This window comes from Bactrocera dorsalis, chromosome 4 (assembly GCF_023373825.1).
Source record: "Bactrocera dorsalis isolate Fly_Bdor chromosome 4, ASM2337382v1, whole genome shotgun sequence".
Taxonomy (NCBI): Eukaryota; Metazoa; Arthropoda; class Insecta; order Diptera; family Tephritidae; genus Bactrocera; species Bactrocera dorsalis.
This window is the reverse complement of record NC_064306.1, coordinates 2614551-2630347: the sequence shown is the minus strand read 5'-3', so window position 1 is coordinate 2630347 and position 15797 is coordinate 2614551. Positions and strand designations below refer to the sequence as shown.

At 40.4% G+C, this 15797-nt stretch overlaps 4 protein-coding genes across 6 annotated transcripts; 1 reads left to right on the top strand and 3 right to left on the bottom strand.

The window, feature by feature from the left end:
- Positions 1-3095: 3095 nt before the first annotated feature.
- On the bottom strand, positions 3096-4729 carry LOC105226130 (gamma-butyrobetaine dioxygenase). Its single transcript, XM_011204912.4, has 4 exons — positions 4086-4729; positions 3895-4021; positions 3526-3834; positions 3096-3464 (listed from the first exon to the last, which is right to left on the bottom strand). The coding sequence occupies exons 1-4, from the start codon at positions 4567-4569 to the stop codon at positions 3143-3145; spliced, it is 1242 nt and encodes a 413-aa protein (XP_011203214.2). The 5' UTR covers positions 4570-4729; the 3' UTR covers positions 3096-3142.
- A 21-nt stretch (positions 4730-4750) lies between these two features.
- Positions 4751-5584, bottom strand: LOC125778476 (uncharacterized). Of its 2 annotated transcripts, XM_049456517.1 has the most exons (3): positions 5319-5584; positions 4904-5265; positions 4751-4834 (listed from the first exon to the last, which is right to left on the bottom strand). In XM_049456517.1, exons 1-2 carry the CDS (start codon positions 5480-5482, stop codon positions 4938-4940), a joined length of 492 nt encoding a protein of 163 aa, XP_049312474.1. In that variant the 5' UTR covers positions 5483-5584; the 3' UTR covers positions 4751-4834; positions 4904-4937. The 2 variants fall into 2 exon arrangements, with proteins under 2 accessions (XP_049312474.1, XP_049312473.1); XM_049456516.1 differs by having other exon boundaries at positions 4751-5265.
- A 199-nt stretch (positions 5585-5783) lies between these two features.
- Positions 5784-7941, bottom strand: LOC105226128 (zinc finger protein Xfin). 2 transcript variants are annotated; one of them, XM_049456515.1, is made up of 3 exons: positions 7824-7941; positions 7249-7677; positions 5784-7182 (listed from the first exon to the last, which is right to left on the bottom strand). In XM_049456515.1, exons 1-3 carry the CDS (start codon positions 7846-7848, stop codon positions 6074-6076), a joined length of 1563 nt encoding a protein of 520 aa, XP_049312472.1. In that variant the 5' UTR covers positions 7849-7941; the 3' UTR covers positions 5784-6073. The 2 variants fall into 2 exon arrangements, with proteins under 2 accessions (XP_049312472.1, XP_011203211.2); XM_011204909.4 differs by lacking the exon at positions 7824-7941 and having other exon boundaries at positions 7249-7795.
- A 9-nt stretch (positions 7942-7950) lies between these two features.
- LOC105226132 (protein suppressor of white apricot) lies at positions 7951-15704 on the top strand. Its single transcript, XM_019990239.3, has 7 exons — positions 7951-8392; positions 9811-9983; positions 11038-11240; positions 11306-12272; positions 12346-12798; positions 12868-12996; positions 14266-15704. The coding sequence occupies exons 1-7, from the start codon at positions 8100-8102 to the stop codon at positions 15360-15362; spliced, it is 3315 nt and encodes a 1104-aa protein (XP_019845798.2). The 5' UTR covers positions 7951-8099; the 3' UTR covers positions 15363-15704.
- Positions 15705-15797: the final 93 nt, after the last annotated feature.

Here is a 15797-nt window from a genome sequence, read left to right as displayed (position 1 = left end):
AGTGCAAGAGAAGTTTTCAAAATTTGAAGACGAATTAAGCACAATAAAAAATGAGAAAGAAAATTTAAGATCAGAATTTCTCCAACTGAGTAATCGTATGCGAGAACTGCAACTGCATGGCCCTGCACCATCAACAAATAATCCAAGATTGAAGGCACCCACATTCGATGGAAGTATTCCATTTCAAATTTTCAAACTTCAGTTTGAAAAGACAGCAATAGCCAATAACTGGAATGCAGCGGACAAAGTGGCGTCCCTGTTTGTATCATTGAAAGGATCTGCGGCAGAAATCCTTCAGACTATTCCAGACTGTGAACGGGACAACTATGAGGCATTGATGAGTGCGATAGAAAGACGATATGGTAGTGAGCACCGGAAACAAATATACCAGATCGAATTGCAAAATAGGGGTCAGAAGATGAACGAGTCATTGCAAGAGTTTGCAACTGAAATAGAACGACTGGCTCATTTGGCAAATGCAGATGCACCTGTGGATTACATTGAGAGGGTAAAAATTCAATGTTTCATAAATGGAATTCGTGATGTGGACACCAAACGCGCCACATATGCATTGCCAAAAAGAACGTTTGCTGAAACGGTTTCGCACGCCCTCACACAGGAAACAGCTTCCCTACTAAGTAAACCAGCACACAAAGTACAAAGGGTTGAAATCGAACAACCGGCGCTGATGGAAGAAATATTGAAGACTCTGAAGACAATTGCTGCACAGCGAGTAAATACAACAGGCAGATGTTTCAACTGTGGAAAAGCGGGTCACTTTGCCCGAAATTGCAATATAAAGGTAAACCCATCAAAACGGAATCAACCAACAGAACACCGAAAGAGGATTCACCACAAAAATGCGGATGCATTATCGCGTCGCCCTTGTCCACTGGAATGTAAACATTGCTCCAAATCAGAGGGAAAAGAAGGTATAATCGACGTGCGATTACTGAATATAGAACCTGAAGATGATTGGACTCCTCACCGCATCAGAATCAATCAGCTGGAGGACCCTGATCTTGCAAAGCTGATAATGGCCAAAGAAGATGGGGTACGACCACCAAAGGAACAAATAAGTAGCGAGAGTCCAACTGCAAAAGCATATTGGGCCCAATGGAACAGCATACACCTCGTTAATGGATACCTTCATCGTACCTGGGAAAGCGAAGATGGCAAACAGTCTCGTTTGCTGATCATAGTACCGAAGTCCATGATCCCGAAAGTGTTGAAAGAATATCACAATGGACCTAGTGGAGGGCACCTTGGAATTACAAAAACTATAGAGAAGATTAAACAACGGTTCTACTGGATCGGTTGTCGAGATTCCATAGCAGAATGGATAAGTAATTGCGTAGAGTGCATGGCAGCTAAAGGTCCTAAAGCCAAAAGTCGCGGTAGGCTACAACAGTACAACGTGGGATCACCATTTGAACGAGTCGCAATGGATGTTGCAGGTCCGTTCCCAACCAGTACGGCCGGAAACAAATATCTACTGGTTGTCATGGACTATTTCAGTAAATGGCCAGAAGTATATGCCTTACCAAACCAAGAAGCGAAGACAGTAGCCGAAGCGTTTGTAGAAAATTGGATAACAAGGTTCGGAGTGCCCGTCGAATTACACTCAGATCAAGGCAGGAATTTCGAATCTACCATTTTCCAAGAAGTCTGTACATTATTGGGCATCCACAAGACACGGACTACAGCGTTACACCCACAATCAGATGGGATGGTAGAGAGATTCAACCGAACGCTCGAAGAACATCTGCGGAAAATCGTTGATAAAGATCAACGGAATTGGGACAAGTGCATCCAGATGTTCCTGCTGGCGTATCGTTCAGCGAAGCACGAGACAACTGGTTACACGCCAGCACAGATTATTTTTGGATCTGATCTGCGACTCCCTGCTGATCTTAAGTTTGGAACGAATCCTACAGCTGTAAGAAATGATGGAGATTATTGTTCTGCCTTAAGGGAAGAAATGAATGAATTGCATCTAATGGTAAGACAGCATACGCATCTGATGAGCAATAAGATGAAGGACCGGTTCGATCAAGCGGCAAATTCAAAAGGTTTTGAAGAAGGTGATCTGGTCCTGTTGTACAATCCACTTCGAAAGAAAGGCTTGTCCCCGAAACTGCAGTCAGCCTGGGAAGGACCCTATATGGTGATAAAACGACTTAATGACGTGGTATACCGCATACAAAGGAATGGAAAAGCACGATGTAAAATGAAAGTAGTACATTTGGAGAGGCTCGCCCCATTTGGTTCAAGAGGATTTGTGCCTAATCGGGACGATTAGGCTTTAGTGGAGGGCAGTGTTACAAAAAGTAGTATTAAGTTGTATTTGTATTACTATATGCATCCCTGATTATGAACAATAGCTGTAGGTATATGGAATAGCATTTGTCTTGTTGTAGACATCTGGCGCCACACTGTCTGCTCGTCTAGTTAAACAATTGCTGAGTCTGGCGCCGCGACTGTCTGCTTGCGTCTGGCGCCGTATAGCCGTATGTTCTGGTAATTTCCAGACGCGATATTCTAGAAGGACACGTCGGCATCAGCGAGAAGTGCGTGGCTATAGCCGTATGTTCTGGTAATTTCCAGACGCGATATTCTAGAAGGACACGTCGGCATCAGCGAGAAGTGCGTGGCTATATAAGCCGTGGCAGCGCCAACGTAATCAATCAGTGCTAAGAGTAAACTGCTATAGTGTAGACGAGTTGTGAAATAAAGAGTTGTTGAATTAAATTAAACAGTGTTGATTTTATTTGTCAATCCAGAGATACGAACCTAACAAAGTAAACTAGCAAGAGTAAATTCGTAACAATATTCTCGTGATTGAATAATTCAATAAAAGTAAATAATTAAAGAAAAATAAAAAATAATTAATAAAAAAAATAATAATAAAAAAAAAATAATAATAAAAATAATAATAATAAAAAAAAAAATAATAATTAATTAATAAAAATTAAATAATTAATAAAAAATAATAATAAAAAAATTAATCAATAAAAAAAATTAATTTAAAAAAAAGTTAATGAAAAAAATTAATAAAAAAATTAACTAATGCAAAAAATTAATAGATGAAAAAATTAATTTAGAACATAAACGTTCATGCATTAACATGTTATCATTTATTTTAACAGTTAATAGCATTTTTGGACCTAATAATACGTATTTTTGAATAAATTATATCCCAGTCAACATATGCACCGATTAAATGCCTCTTGTTAGCAGGAGAATCTTCATACGCCGTACGTCCATGCAGCATACGCAAGTTGTTAAATACAAAAACGTCACCAGGCGCAGTTTTGAAATCGACAGCTTCAGCATATGCCAATTCGACGAATTTATCATAAGCTTCGTACCAAGGTGCTACCTGCTTCAGAGGCACGGTGAAATGACTATCTCGTTTAGTGCTGTTCTCATTGATGCGATGGTAACGCCCGTCCACGTCCAGACTAGCAGAAGCAAAGACAGTTAATCAAGGTAATTTGAAATGTAGAATAAGAAATTATTTACCAAATCGTGGGTGCACGCCATATGTTATGGAACGACATATCGCCATCTTTCCCAATGTCATACCAGTCAACTGGTGTCTTTACTAATATTTCAAATAATTTCGGGAATTCTTTGCGCAGTTTTTCGGCTATATAAAACCCGTCTGCCATCAGATTACTGCCGCCCTGCGATTGCGACTGCACCAAGCAGTGTAATATGTTTATGCCTGCTTTATACTCGTAATATGGCATATCCGTATGTAGGGGCAGGGGCGTCATCATGTAGGCGTAATTACGTGCGTTGTCTTTGGACTTTACTTCGAATTCTTCACTGTCGATATCATTTTAGAAACCGTTATAATTATTAATTTATGATAATATATTTACTTGCCCATAAGTAGTGCGTTTTATGTAGCCAATACGATCAGCCAATTGCCTAACAACAGTAACATTATGTGGTGAATTCTTGATTATAGAAAATCCTTGTATTGCCAGGGACTCCAGCCATTCCAAAAGTACTGTAAATTTATACATGTACATACATACAACATAGCATGCGTTTTTTGCTGCAATATTACTAACCTTTGTCCTGTGTCATTACATCTTTAAACTCGAAAGTGCGTAAAACGTTTTGGAATTCTGATTTTGCCCACAACTGATACGTTGGCTTATATACTTCTTCAATGTAGCGCTTGCGATTCGCTGGCGCAAAGTCTCTATCTTGTAGCCAAGCTAACGTAAAAGTGGACTTATGATCATCCTGCCAATCTATTGTTAACGCATTATTTTCATGGCTGCCATTTATACTTCGAATGCGTGACTCCACATTAATACGCTTCCAATTGGCTTGTCGGCTCTTTGTGTTATCATGAAAACATTCACTGCATTGACAGTTATCACGTAGCCAAACGCTGGGAAATTGTAACGGTTCGCCGCCATTCGGTTGCTGCACGACAACTACATTTCCCTCTGTTAAAGATGCGCTAAGTAGGCGCTTATATGTCGGATAGTAGCGCGAGATCGGCAAATTGCGCAAGAAATTAATTTTAAATTGACTAGCGAACATCTTAATTAATTGCGTTATAATTCGCGAATGATTGAGAGGACAATTTGTTGGGCGCGTTTATGCCCTTATCGATAAGCAGTGCCATTTTGATAAGTCAGCATTTGTTGATTAGACGTATGAAAACAAATCAAGTACAAGGGCTGACGTGGAGTTCTAGCAAGCAAAAATGTCGTCTGAATATACCATCTCCGATCTTACAATCTTGTAAGCCTTTTATTATAGATTATAAATAATTATAATACACAAGCTGTAGATATTTTGTTATCTAAAATGCATAGTGCAAAAAAACTTTTATGGCTATCAAGTTGTATGTTTTACACTTAATTTAACTCACCTAAATGCAAAATTACAAAGTGGAATGTTTATTTCTATTTTGTAGTGGTTTCTTTTGTTTCCTTATCGCTAATTAGTGACTGCTTTTGTTTACTTTCGGGTTTATTGTTACCTAGAGTAATCGACTCCACCACAGATTCCTCATTGTCCAGCCAAAAATTGTAGTTTGGATTGACTATAAATTGTCGTCTAAAACCGCATTGATGGCACGTCAAGGTCATGCTTGTGTTTTCATCCACATTATCACTATTTTTCAAAGACTTTCGTCTCTTCCGTCGCGTTTCAGCATGCAAGTCAGCGGTTATGCCTGGTTTTAGTGCCAGAGAACAACGTTTACACATCTGCCGCTTTATGTTTGGATCACTGCGAATGTAATGAATTGTAACTAAGATTCATGTGTTGTGATATTTACTTACATTTTAAGCACAGCTTTCTTTGCAATACTTCGGCATAGTTCGCCGTAGTAGGCAGATAACGCGTTGTTCTTGCCAGCCATAAGCATGGACGCTTGGAAGAGAAAATTCATACGACTGAAACATTCCTTTCCTTGAAATGCAGGCTGTTGCTTTTTGCTGGACATGATTTATTTATATATATATATGTAAATTGTGGTGGAGACTGGTTACCAATTAAAAAGTAAATTCTGTTGTTTCGGTGATTTTTTATAGTTAGTTCTTCTTCTTGAAATAATTACAACATGTTTACAACAATGCTATTCGTTTATTGTGAATGAAGGAACATTTTCAACAGTCACATTTGCTTATGAGAGCTCTTATTGAATGTAAACAAAACATTTACCGCTACATTTTCCAAGGTATTCGCATTTACCTGTACTACCAAATATAAAACAAATTAATCCATTTAGTTTGGGCTTAAAAACATTATTTTTAATAGGATCGATGACGATGGAGCGTTCCATTACCCGACCATGAAGAAGTTCGAGTAGCAATTACTCGCCTGAAAAACAACAAAGCGGCGTGGGCCGATGGATTGCCGGCCGAGCTATTGAAATACGGCGGCGAAGATCTGATTAGCGACATGCATCAGCTTCTTTGCAAAATATGGTCGGACGAAAGCATGCCCGATGTATGGAATTTAAGTGTGGTCTGCCCAATCAACAAAAACGGCCTTATTAGCTGTTAACATAAATTGCATTTTATTATTCACCTAATTATGTTTCCATAGTATGAATTCTGCGCTGCTTTGGCGCTGTGTTAACACTACCATCTAAATTGGTATGCAACATTCGAAAATGTTTCATCAATGTGCGTATCGAGTAAAATTGTTCCATGCAAATGCTGCACTTGTATGGTCTAAACGGAGCATGTCGTAATTGTTCAACCCATAAATGTATATAGCTTTTGCAGCCATCTAACACCCGATCACAAATAACACAATATGGTTGTAGGCGTCTCTTTTTGCAGGCCCTGGTTGCGTTAGGTGCCGCACCGAAATTGGTTATAATCAATGCCATATAAGGTGCTTTGAAGAAATCATGATTCTCATTAATGTGTGAGCACCAATGATCGGGATGTTCAAACTTAACGCCACAAATTGGACAACTGAATTCTATGTGCTGTAGGTATTTTGCAGTTTTATCAGGCAGGAACTTAATATTCATGTCGAATTTTGCGTTTCTTGGACGCAAATTACCGGGCAATATGGCTTCATCATAAGTGGTTGCATTTTTACAGTGCATTAATAACATATGCATCTTAATCTCGTTGTTGTAATTGAAGTGCAAATTGCATATTGCACAACGGAAGGATCTATTTCGTAGGTGCGTTAGATAATGCTTGCGCTGACACTGCTCCAAGTTGTCGGCTGTTAACATGATGCCACATGTTTCGCAAGTGGTGATAAGATGCGTGCTCTTTTCGACCAACTCGTCCATTTCTATAGCTTTAAATTTGAGTTTTTCTTCGGCAAAAAGCGCATGCTTGTCGTTAATATGTTGTAACCAAGTTTCGTGTTTTCTAAAATTTATCTGGCATTGTGGGCACATATAAACCAGAAATTTTTCATAGTCAATGCCTTCACTTAAGGAAAATCGTTTGCTTCTTACTAGTTTGCCATTAATTTTTGCTTTCAGCATATGTACTTCCATATGTCTTTTGATATGTTTAACCATTTCCATGTTCGTATACTCCAAATGGTCACATAAGCTGCATTTATAGAAAGCATTAAAAGACATATGAGTAAGGCTGTGATGTAGAATTTTACGGTACTCAAGATAATTAAACTCCGTCGGACACTTTCGGCAGCGATAAGTTTTCTCGTCTAAAAATATAATAATAAAGTGATAAAAAATGTATAAAAGAGTCTTAATATAAAAAGTTGTACCACCTTCATTTACAGTGCCGTTTAACATTTTTATATTGTTAAAATAGTGCACATTATGCAAGTGTTGCTGCCAATGGGCAGATGAATGAAATGTTTCGCCACAGCGTGGACATATTAGATGCATGAAGATAGCAGGATTTACATTTTCAATGGCTTTCGCCATGGCGATTTCCAATATGGTCAAGTCATCTTCAACTCCATCAATTTCGTCAAGTGAATCCTCTTCATCTAAGCGATTGATATCTTCTATGGTTACTTCAAAAGAATCTGTGGGCATGTGTGCCGTGGAAAATGGATCTTCATTGTCCACCGTGTCTATTTTCTTACTTTGCGCAATAGAAAATGGATCCTCATTTTCAATTGCATCCATTTTTCCAAACAATTCAGCTACTACACAACTTTTGGTACCAAACGAAATATTTGTATGTGCTACTATTTATGAAACAATAAACACTTTTTCATTATTATCATATGCTTTGCATTTGTTTACAAAAAGGGTGGAAACATTTTTGTTTACAACGGCGAACGTCAAATGAAAAGTTTGTTGCAACAATTGTGTTCACAATAACAACTCTTACCAAAAACGCGTGAACGAACATTCATTCGTGCGTAGCTTTCGCTTGCGAACAAATAGAAAATTTGACAATTGTTCGTCGAAAATTATGACATTTCCTATACAACCCTGTAATAGTTAATCTTTACACATCTGACAGTGGATTATTTTTATGCGGATGTGGAAAACTTGTGAAAAAATTAAAAATATTGCAAATTTAACAATAAAATAGTGTAAAGCATCATCAAAATATCTATACAACGTTTGTGTTGCGATTGCAGCAAATTTTTATGTGGATAAAATGTCATATTTCAATATAACACGCACGCCCGTGCGAGAGTATGCTGGTGGTAGCGTTGGTGGCATACTACGCAAAGGTGGCAGTAGCAATAGCTCCTCAAACAATGGCACCTACAATAGTTATGCATCAACATCAAACAGCGGCGGCCTCAACGCTGGCGAGGCACGTCAAGTGGACTTGTTGGTTTTTGGATATGCCTGTAAATTGTTTCGTGACGATGATAAAGCGCGCGAAATCGATCAGGGCAAGCATATGATACCATGGATGGGTGACACAACGCTTAAGATCGACAGGTTAATAATTGTTGCTACTTAAAATAAGTTATTGTAACTATTTAATGCATATATTTATATTTTTTTTACTATAAACTGTAATATCTACGATTATGATTTTTCGTGCATTAGTACCGTATGTATTACATAGTAATATAACCTACAAGAGAACTACATCACATATACGCGCGTCCTAAAGCACAACAGCCAGAAGACGGCGCGAACTGTATAATGTTATTGCTTTGAATTAAAAAATCTTAACAAACCCTTTTTTATTTTAGCATGTCGTCAAGCGTTTTGTGAGTTTATTATACAAGTTAAACTATGTACATTTGTAATTTTTTATGTTTGTATATTTGGTGATTTTAGTAGCTAACGATTTTTTGCCAGTGCGCTCGTACATTGTTTACGCCTAAAAAGTGTTTCGAAAGTGTAGCTCCGTAAAAATTAAGGATTTGTTATAGAAATCGTAATTGTACGCGTTTTTCGTTATTTTTTTTTATGGAAAATTAGTTATGAACTATTAATTGAAGTGGCAGAAATATTGTTTGAAATAAAACTATTTTTTCATTATTTATTCTGTATATTTGAAATTACTAGCGATTATTGCAAAATTCGCTAACAATTCTACGCGCAAATGTCTATAATAGTTATCATATTTAACAAATGCGTATTTCTAAAATTAAAATGTTGCGCGCAGTCCTTAATTATGTGCATTTAAATTGTATTTATTATTGATACTATACGTATGGAGAAATGTTAGTGAATACCGCAGACTTTGTATATATTTTTTCTAAATTACAACCATACATGTGAATCTAAATGGTTGCAACTCGGCAGACACAGAAAGCGTCTGAATTAATTTAACAGTAACAAATATTGCAATTGATTTGTGTTGCTAATTAAACACGCCAACTTGGCTTGTACCATGTGTACCCACTTGGGAGGCGTTATGTCATCATAATTTCGCATCATCATGTAGCATTGTAAACGAATTTATTTTTCTAATAATCACTTAATCGCAAATATCATTTTTTAGCAACAGGAACGGTATGTATACAACATTTGTACCAATTTGAAAATTTCTTATATATGTAAAAAATCTGCATTAACATAGCAAAAGAAAATATTTTAGTTATATTGCTTACTGCATTGTAAACATACAACTATAACATTTTCTTTTAATATTTTTTTGCATATTTAAAAGATTAATTATATTTTTATTTCCTAACCTGCAAACCACCTTTTAGTTTAAAACTTTTATTTTGGCTTTTGTTTTTAATTTACATTTATCTTTCTTTTTCATCCGCCGAACGCTACTTCCTTGCGCGCACAAAAAACATACAACCACATATACCAACTCTCCACATAAAAATCATATATATGTATATGCATATATGTGCCACGCCCAATTCGCAATAATCACTGCCATCGCACAGATATGACGTACGTGGTGCTTTGTCCGAATTGGCGCAACATGAACCGCCGCCGGGCGGCTACGGCAATCGACTAGATTACCTAAGCGCCGATGAGCAACGTGCCGAGCAATTGTGCGAGGAAGAGCGTTATTTATACTTATACAACAACGAAGAGGATCATATACTGCAACAAGGTAAGCAACAGTGCTCTTACTAGGCATGGCGGACCGGTCGTAAGGCTCGTCAAGCTGCTAAACTACTAAGCAAAGAGTTATGTTTTTACCACAACAACAGATTTATATTTAAAAAATTTTATTGTAAATATGTATGTGTAAAGATTTAATAACGGTCATTACGTACTATATGCATATATTATATGACAAGAACAATGCAATAATTTAAGCTGAACGACCGATAAGCAATTGTACATTAATATGACTAATTAGTTGTTAGCTAATTAAGCTTAAGAAATAGTGTAAATGCGAAAAAGCGAAATGAAAAAACGAAAAAAACGAAAAGTGCAAATATATAACACGTAAGTAGTTTGTAAAAAAGAAACGTGTACGCCGTTTGCGGAAAATATGGAAGCCACATGCCTTGCCAGTGTGCAGCCAGCAGCCAGCGTCGGTGTCCAAAGCAGGGTGTGTGCAAAAGAGCGCAAGCGCATGTTGCAGGTAAATATATGCATTTTTTCACCACACACTAATGTTCCATTGCAGATGTGAGCCGCAGCAGCATCGTCGCATGCCGTTAGGCGCATTGCCATCAACAATACATCACTCATACTAAACTTCTCTAAAATGTAATCGCTGTTACAATTTGTTTAAAATTGTTTTATTTTTTAATTTATAACAAAACAAAGTACGGAAAATATGCTTGTGTAACGTGTTTTCTTTTATTTTGAGAATGCAATTGCAAAACGAAAAGCATCTTTTCTACAAACAAAAAAAAAATCACGTAAAACCTCTAATAAATCAAAAAAAAAAGAAAAGAAAATAAAGAAAAATTCAAGCAAATCATTTATGCCACAGCGCATAATTTTGTGCACTCAAATTGCGATTTTGCAAATTTGTGTAGGCGTAGCTGCCTTCTAGTCACTGCCAATGAAGACTCATTTTGGTTTCTCTTTCTCTGCCATTTTTGTTTTTATTTGGTTGACCATCAACGAAAACGTTATTTGCGCACCACCACAACACCACCTACGCACCCCTCCCAAACAAAACAAATTGTCCGCCTGAAAACTTGTAGAGGAGGATTTGAAACGCCTCAAACAGGATGTCGAGGGCGGTAGCTATGCGCAAGTGGACTTTCAGTATGGCAACGATGGCGGCGCAGGTGTTGTGCCACACGGACCCAATCGCGAGGAGCATAGCAATTCGCCGTGCAGCGACGAGGCTGAGCAGGCTTTTAGTCTGCCCAAGGACTTCGAAGTGCCGGCTAGCATACAATTGGTGAGTCCCCAAACTGCTGAGTGCGCATTTTCCAAACGAAATAATTAACGTTTACTTTTTCATAGCCCGACACAATGAAGCAGCATGCAATCATTGAGAAGACTGCGCGGTTTATAGCCTCGCAAGGTATGCAAATGGAGATACTCTTGAAGGCCAAACAGTCGAACAACGTACAATTCGACTTTCTTGCTATAAATGGCGTGCTCAATCCATACTACAAATATCTTTTGAATGCTATAAAGAACGGCACCTATCCCACAGAGACTGCAGCAGCAAAGGAACCGCTGGAATCGCCGACAACCAGCAGCAGTAACGCCAGTGCAAGCGTTGCCGCTAGCATGCCTGCCAAGCCAGTCATTGCAGTGCCCACCATTAAGTATAAGCCGTCGGCTAACTGTGCATATACGCAGTTGATAAGCAAAATTAAAGGCGTGCCGCTGCCCGCTGTACTCGATGGCGAGTTGGCGAATATGCCCACCTCGAATTCACCGACGCCCACCACACCAACTGCCGGGAATTTCACGCCCGTGTTGTTGCAATATAATGGCAGCACGTACGTGTCGGCAGAGCCCGATGACGTCACCAATTCGAACTCGAATTCGCAATCGAATGGCGGCACTGTGAAAACGGAAGTGGAGATATTGAAGAATACCAGCGCTTTAGCGTTGGCGCAAGACTACGCCTCCGATACGGAGTCGGAAGCGGAGGAGGAGCAGTCGAAAGCGACGCCCGAGCCGAAACCTGAACCAGTGCTCACTATACCAGTACCAACTGAAACACTGAAAAATATCATTGATAAAACCGCCACCTATGTGGTGAAGAATGGCCGCCAATTTGAGGAGACGCTGCGCGCTAAAAGTGTCGACCGTTTCACATTCCTGCTCTACGATAACGAGTTTTATCCCTATTATCTGTACAAAGTGACCGGCGATCAGGATGCAGCATCGAAGGAGCAGAAGCAGCGCAAAGCTGCAGCGGTGGCGGCAGCGCTGATGAGCAAAAAGGGACTGCAGACGGCCGAAAAGGCAATATGTAAGCTTTAACTTGCACTATTTTCACCAAGAAAATAACCAAAAATATTGTATCTTATTTTATTTTCACTTAGCGCCCGTTTGCTTTTCGATCAAACCAAAGGAAGAGTCGGCAGCCGCCATATTACAACCAGCCTTGCCGCGCGAGCCCAGCGATGATGATGAGGAGTGCGCTGCCAAGCCGGCTAACTCAGCGCAAGCGCGTACGGTGCCTGAGCATGTGCAGAAAGCCATACAGTTGGTCGAAAGCCAGCTGATGGCCAGAAATGCGCAAATCGCCGCAAGCGTGGGCAGCGTCGGCAGCCGTAACACACAAAACACTGTGCTAACGGGTCCAGCGCTGCTAAGCATGCGCGTGCCGTCCGGTCAGCATCAGCCTAGCGGCAGTCGTTATGACGCCGATTACAGCAGTGGCATTGCCAGCAGTAATTCGACGAAAGTGCAATTGAAGAACTCCAAAGCGGAAATGGAGCGCAATGCCTTATTTGAGCAACAGCAACAACATCGGCAAAAAGAGTTGAAAAAAGGTGGGCAGTAGTGTGGTGAAAATTGCAGAACTTATTAATTATTTTTTATCTCTTTTTATCTGCTCACAGCCGAGGAGAAGGTGAAGGACAAATTGGCGAAAATTGCGCGTGAGAAACTGGGTTGTCCCTTATCCAAGGAGAAGCAATTGCAGTTGGAGCGAAAACGCAAGGCGATGGCTTTTCTAAATCAAATTAAAGGTAAAACCGGGCTACCAAGCAAGCACTGAACACCATTCATAGTTGAGCTATTAACATCTTCCCTGAATCTCTCGCTGGGAGTCAAACCCGCAACCATTGCAGAAGAAGAGTTCGAGTTGTCGCGAGAAACGAGAGTGACTCTTGCGTAGCTTCGTTCTGGATATTGTAGCAGGTTTAACTCCTACTTATCCAGAATAGACCCCAATTTATACAACATATTTCCTGCGTGTAATGAGTCTCCGCATGACGCTGGCCACCTCTTTGCATACCCCACCAACCCTACTTATCTTTACTCTTTTCCTTGGTCCGACCCCGTCGACACAGCACATTTCTTGAGGCTCCAGTTAGATACGGTCGATGACAACGTAGATAATCCATTTTTCATATTCGATGAAGCTGCCGAACTAACGGCATTGTACCCCACTGTCGTGTGAACTTAAACTGTAGTCGCATTCTATAATGTCTCGGTCTCTCACTACAGCTTCTTCATACTTTTAACATTTGCAAAGTAGCGGTTTTGTGCACCGACACTACTTATGGGGAAAAATAAAAAAAATCGAAAAAGCATTGAAGGTCTGAAGAAGCAAATAAATCTGGAAAAATCCAAAAAATATAGGCATCAAAATCTCTTGCAACTTTCCTATCAATCGCAAAACACATAAACCGTTTTTGCTGAATAATTTATGAGCATTATAATTGCATAATTGGCATATTTCGAAAATATATTTCGCTGTTATCAGAAGAGAGCCCTCTCCTCCTGCCTACCTGTGGCACATTATACAGCCCAGCCAGCGGCGGCTAATGATAGTATTTCTACGTCAAACGTTGTTCGCTCGTCAGATGTGTGTGCACGTATGGCTTCGGCTCGTTAAAGCCTCCTAGCGAGCAAAGAATCGTACAATTAGAAGATTTGTATGTATTTTTTAAAGCCACTGGGCTTAAATATATATTTTGGATTCATTAGGAATCTTCGTTTGTAAGAAACATAGAGATATTTAGACCAAAGAAACGTAGTAAAAATAATCTTAAAAAAAAAAGTTGTGGGGCTAAACTGGTCGTTTACATAAAAATATTGGAATATCGTTTTCCATTCGAATGAGCGCCGTCTTACGGCGATATTTTTTAACTCTTGGCTTCACTTCTACCTTTAGTGATCATAAACATTTAGTTAAGAATTTAAATTAAGTCATTGAAGCATCGTAATTAGTTAGATTTTGAAATTCCCTTCATGCTCATCTTATTTCAATAATTCTCAATCGCCCAACATAGGCGCGCCCTCTACTGCCGACTCTGCAAAGAGTTCACCAAGCGAAATGGACAATGCCAACGCGAACGCCGAAGAAAATGCCACTGACTCTGATGAATCTGTACATTCCATACCGATAACTTCGTACGGCCCCGAGGACGATGGCAAATCGGATGAGGAGGCTAAATTGCGTTTGATTGAGATACCCACAACACATATCGCCGGCGCTACGACCAAACATACGCCCAGAAATCCAGCCAAAACTGCTAAAGAAGACAGCAAACGTAAACCTGCTGCCACAGTGACAGTCTCCGATGATGACGATGTACAATTGGTGGGTGAAATCAAGCCCATTTCACGCCTCACGTTACCGAAGCAACGCCCCGAACGTAAACGGCAACTACGCTCACGCGCACGTGATAGCTCGCCGGACGAGCTGCCAGCAAGCAGCGCAAAGCGTACCAGGAAGCAACGGCGTCGTAGTCGCACGTACAGTCCATCGACGGAGGGCGATGAAGAGGACAGCGACAGCTCAACGGAGTCCATATCGAGTACGTCATCTACGTCAACTGCATCCGCTTCAGTGACCACTTATTTGAGCGATGACAGCGCGGACGCTGATGCTACCACTGAGCGCTCACGATCGCATCGCAGACACAAGTCTAGCTCGAAGACGGCGAAAAAATCCAAAAGTCGAAAGTCATCCAAATCACGAAAATCTGCCAGTCGCAAAAAGAAATCGAAGAAACGCGCGCACAGCCGTGACAGCAGAAACTTGGCTGAAGAGTACAAAGACTATAAGGACCCCGACCGCCGAAATGAACGCCAGCATAAGAGCAAGCGCGCGCACGAGCGCGACGATGCATATGAGCGTGAACGCCAATCTAGCAAACGACAAAGCCGTAGTCAACGCAGCGCTTCGGTGGAGGCGCGAAGGGAACGCGATCGTGAGTGGGAGCGTGAGCGCGAACGTGAACACCGCGAGCGCCGCGCACAACGTGATGGCAAGCAGCGCGAACGCGAACGGGAACGTGAACGTGCCCGCTCCAAAACGCCTACACAGCGCCGTTACGAGACACCCACGCGCAAAGACAGGAAGAAGACGAAGCATGAACGCTAACGTACCGCCAATGGCCGTACACCGACGCCACTTAAAAGTAGACTAGCGAGCGACATCAGCAGTGATAACTGCCGCGTTAGGGGGGATTTTGTCGCGCCGCTGAGCGATAAGGTAGCGAACATGGGGTGCGCGCTGCGCTGCCTTACGCTGTGACGCGGCCGACGATTTGTGTACGCGGCGCGGCATGCGACTCAAGCCTATCACAAATGCATTTTATTTTGAATTTTTCTTTCATATTAGCTATGTAAGTCGAATGTGACACGTGTTGCATATCGTTGTTAGTGTAATTGTTTGTTAATGCTACAATTTGTATATGGAAATAAAGCGTATTATATAAATGCACTTGTGTGTTCTTATCGTTGTTTCTCAAGAATTTCTCAAGGCTAAGAGGAAGATATTTTTATCGGCGTTTCTTTGCAGAAATATTTAAATATA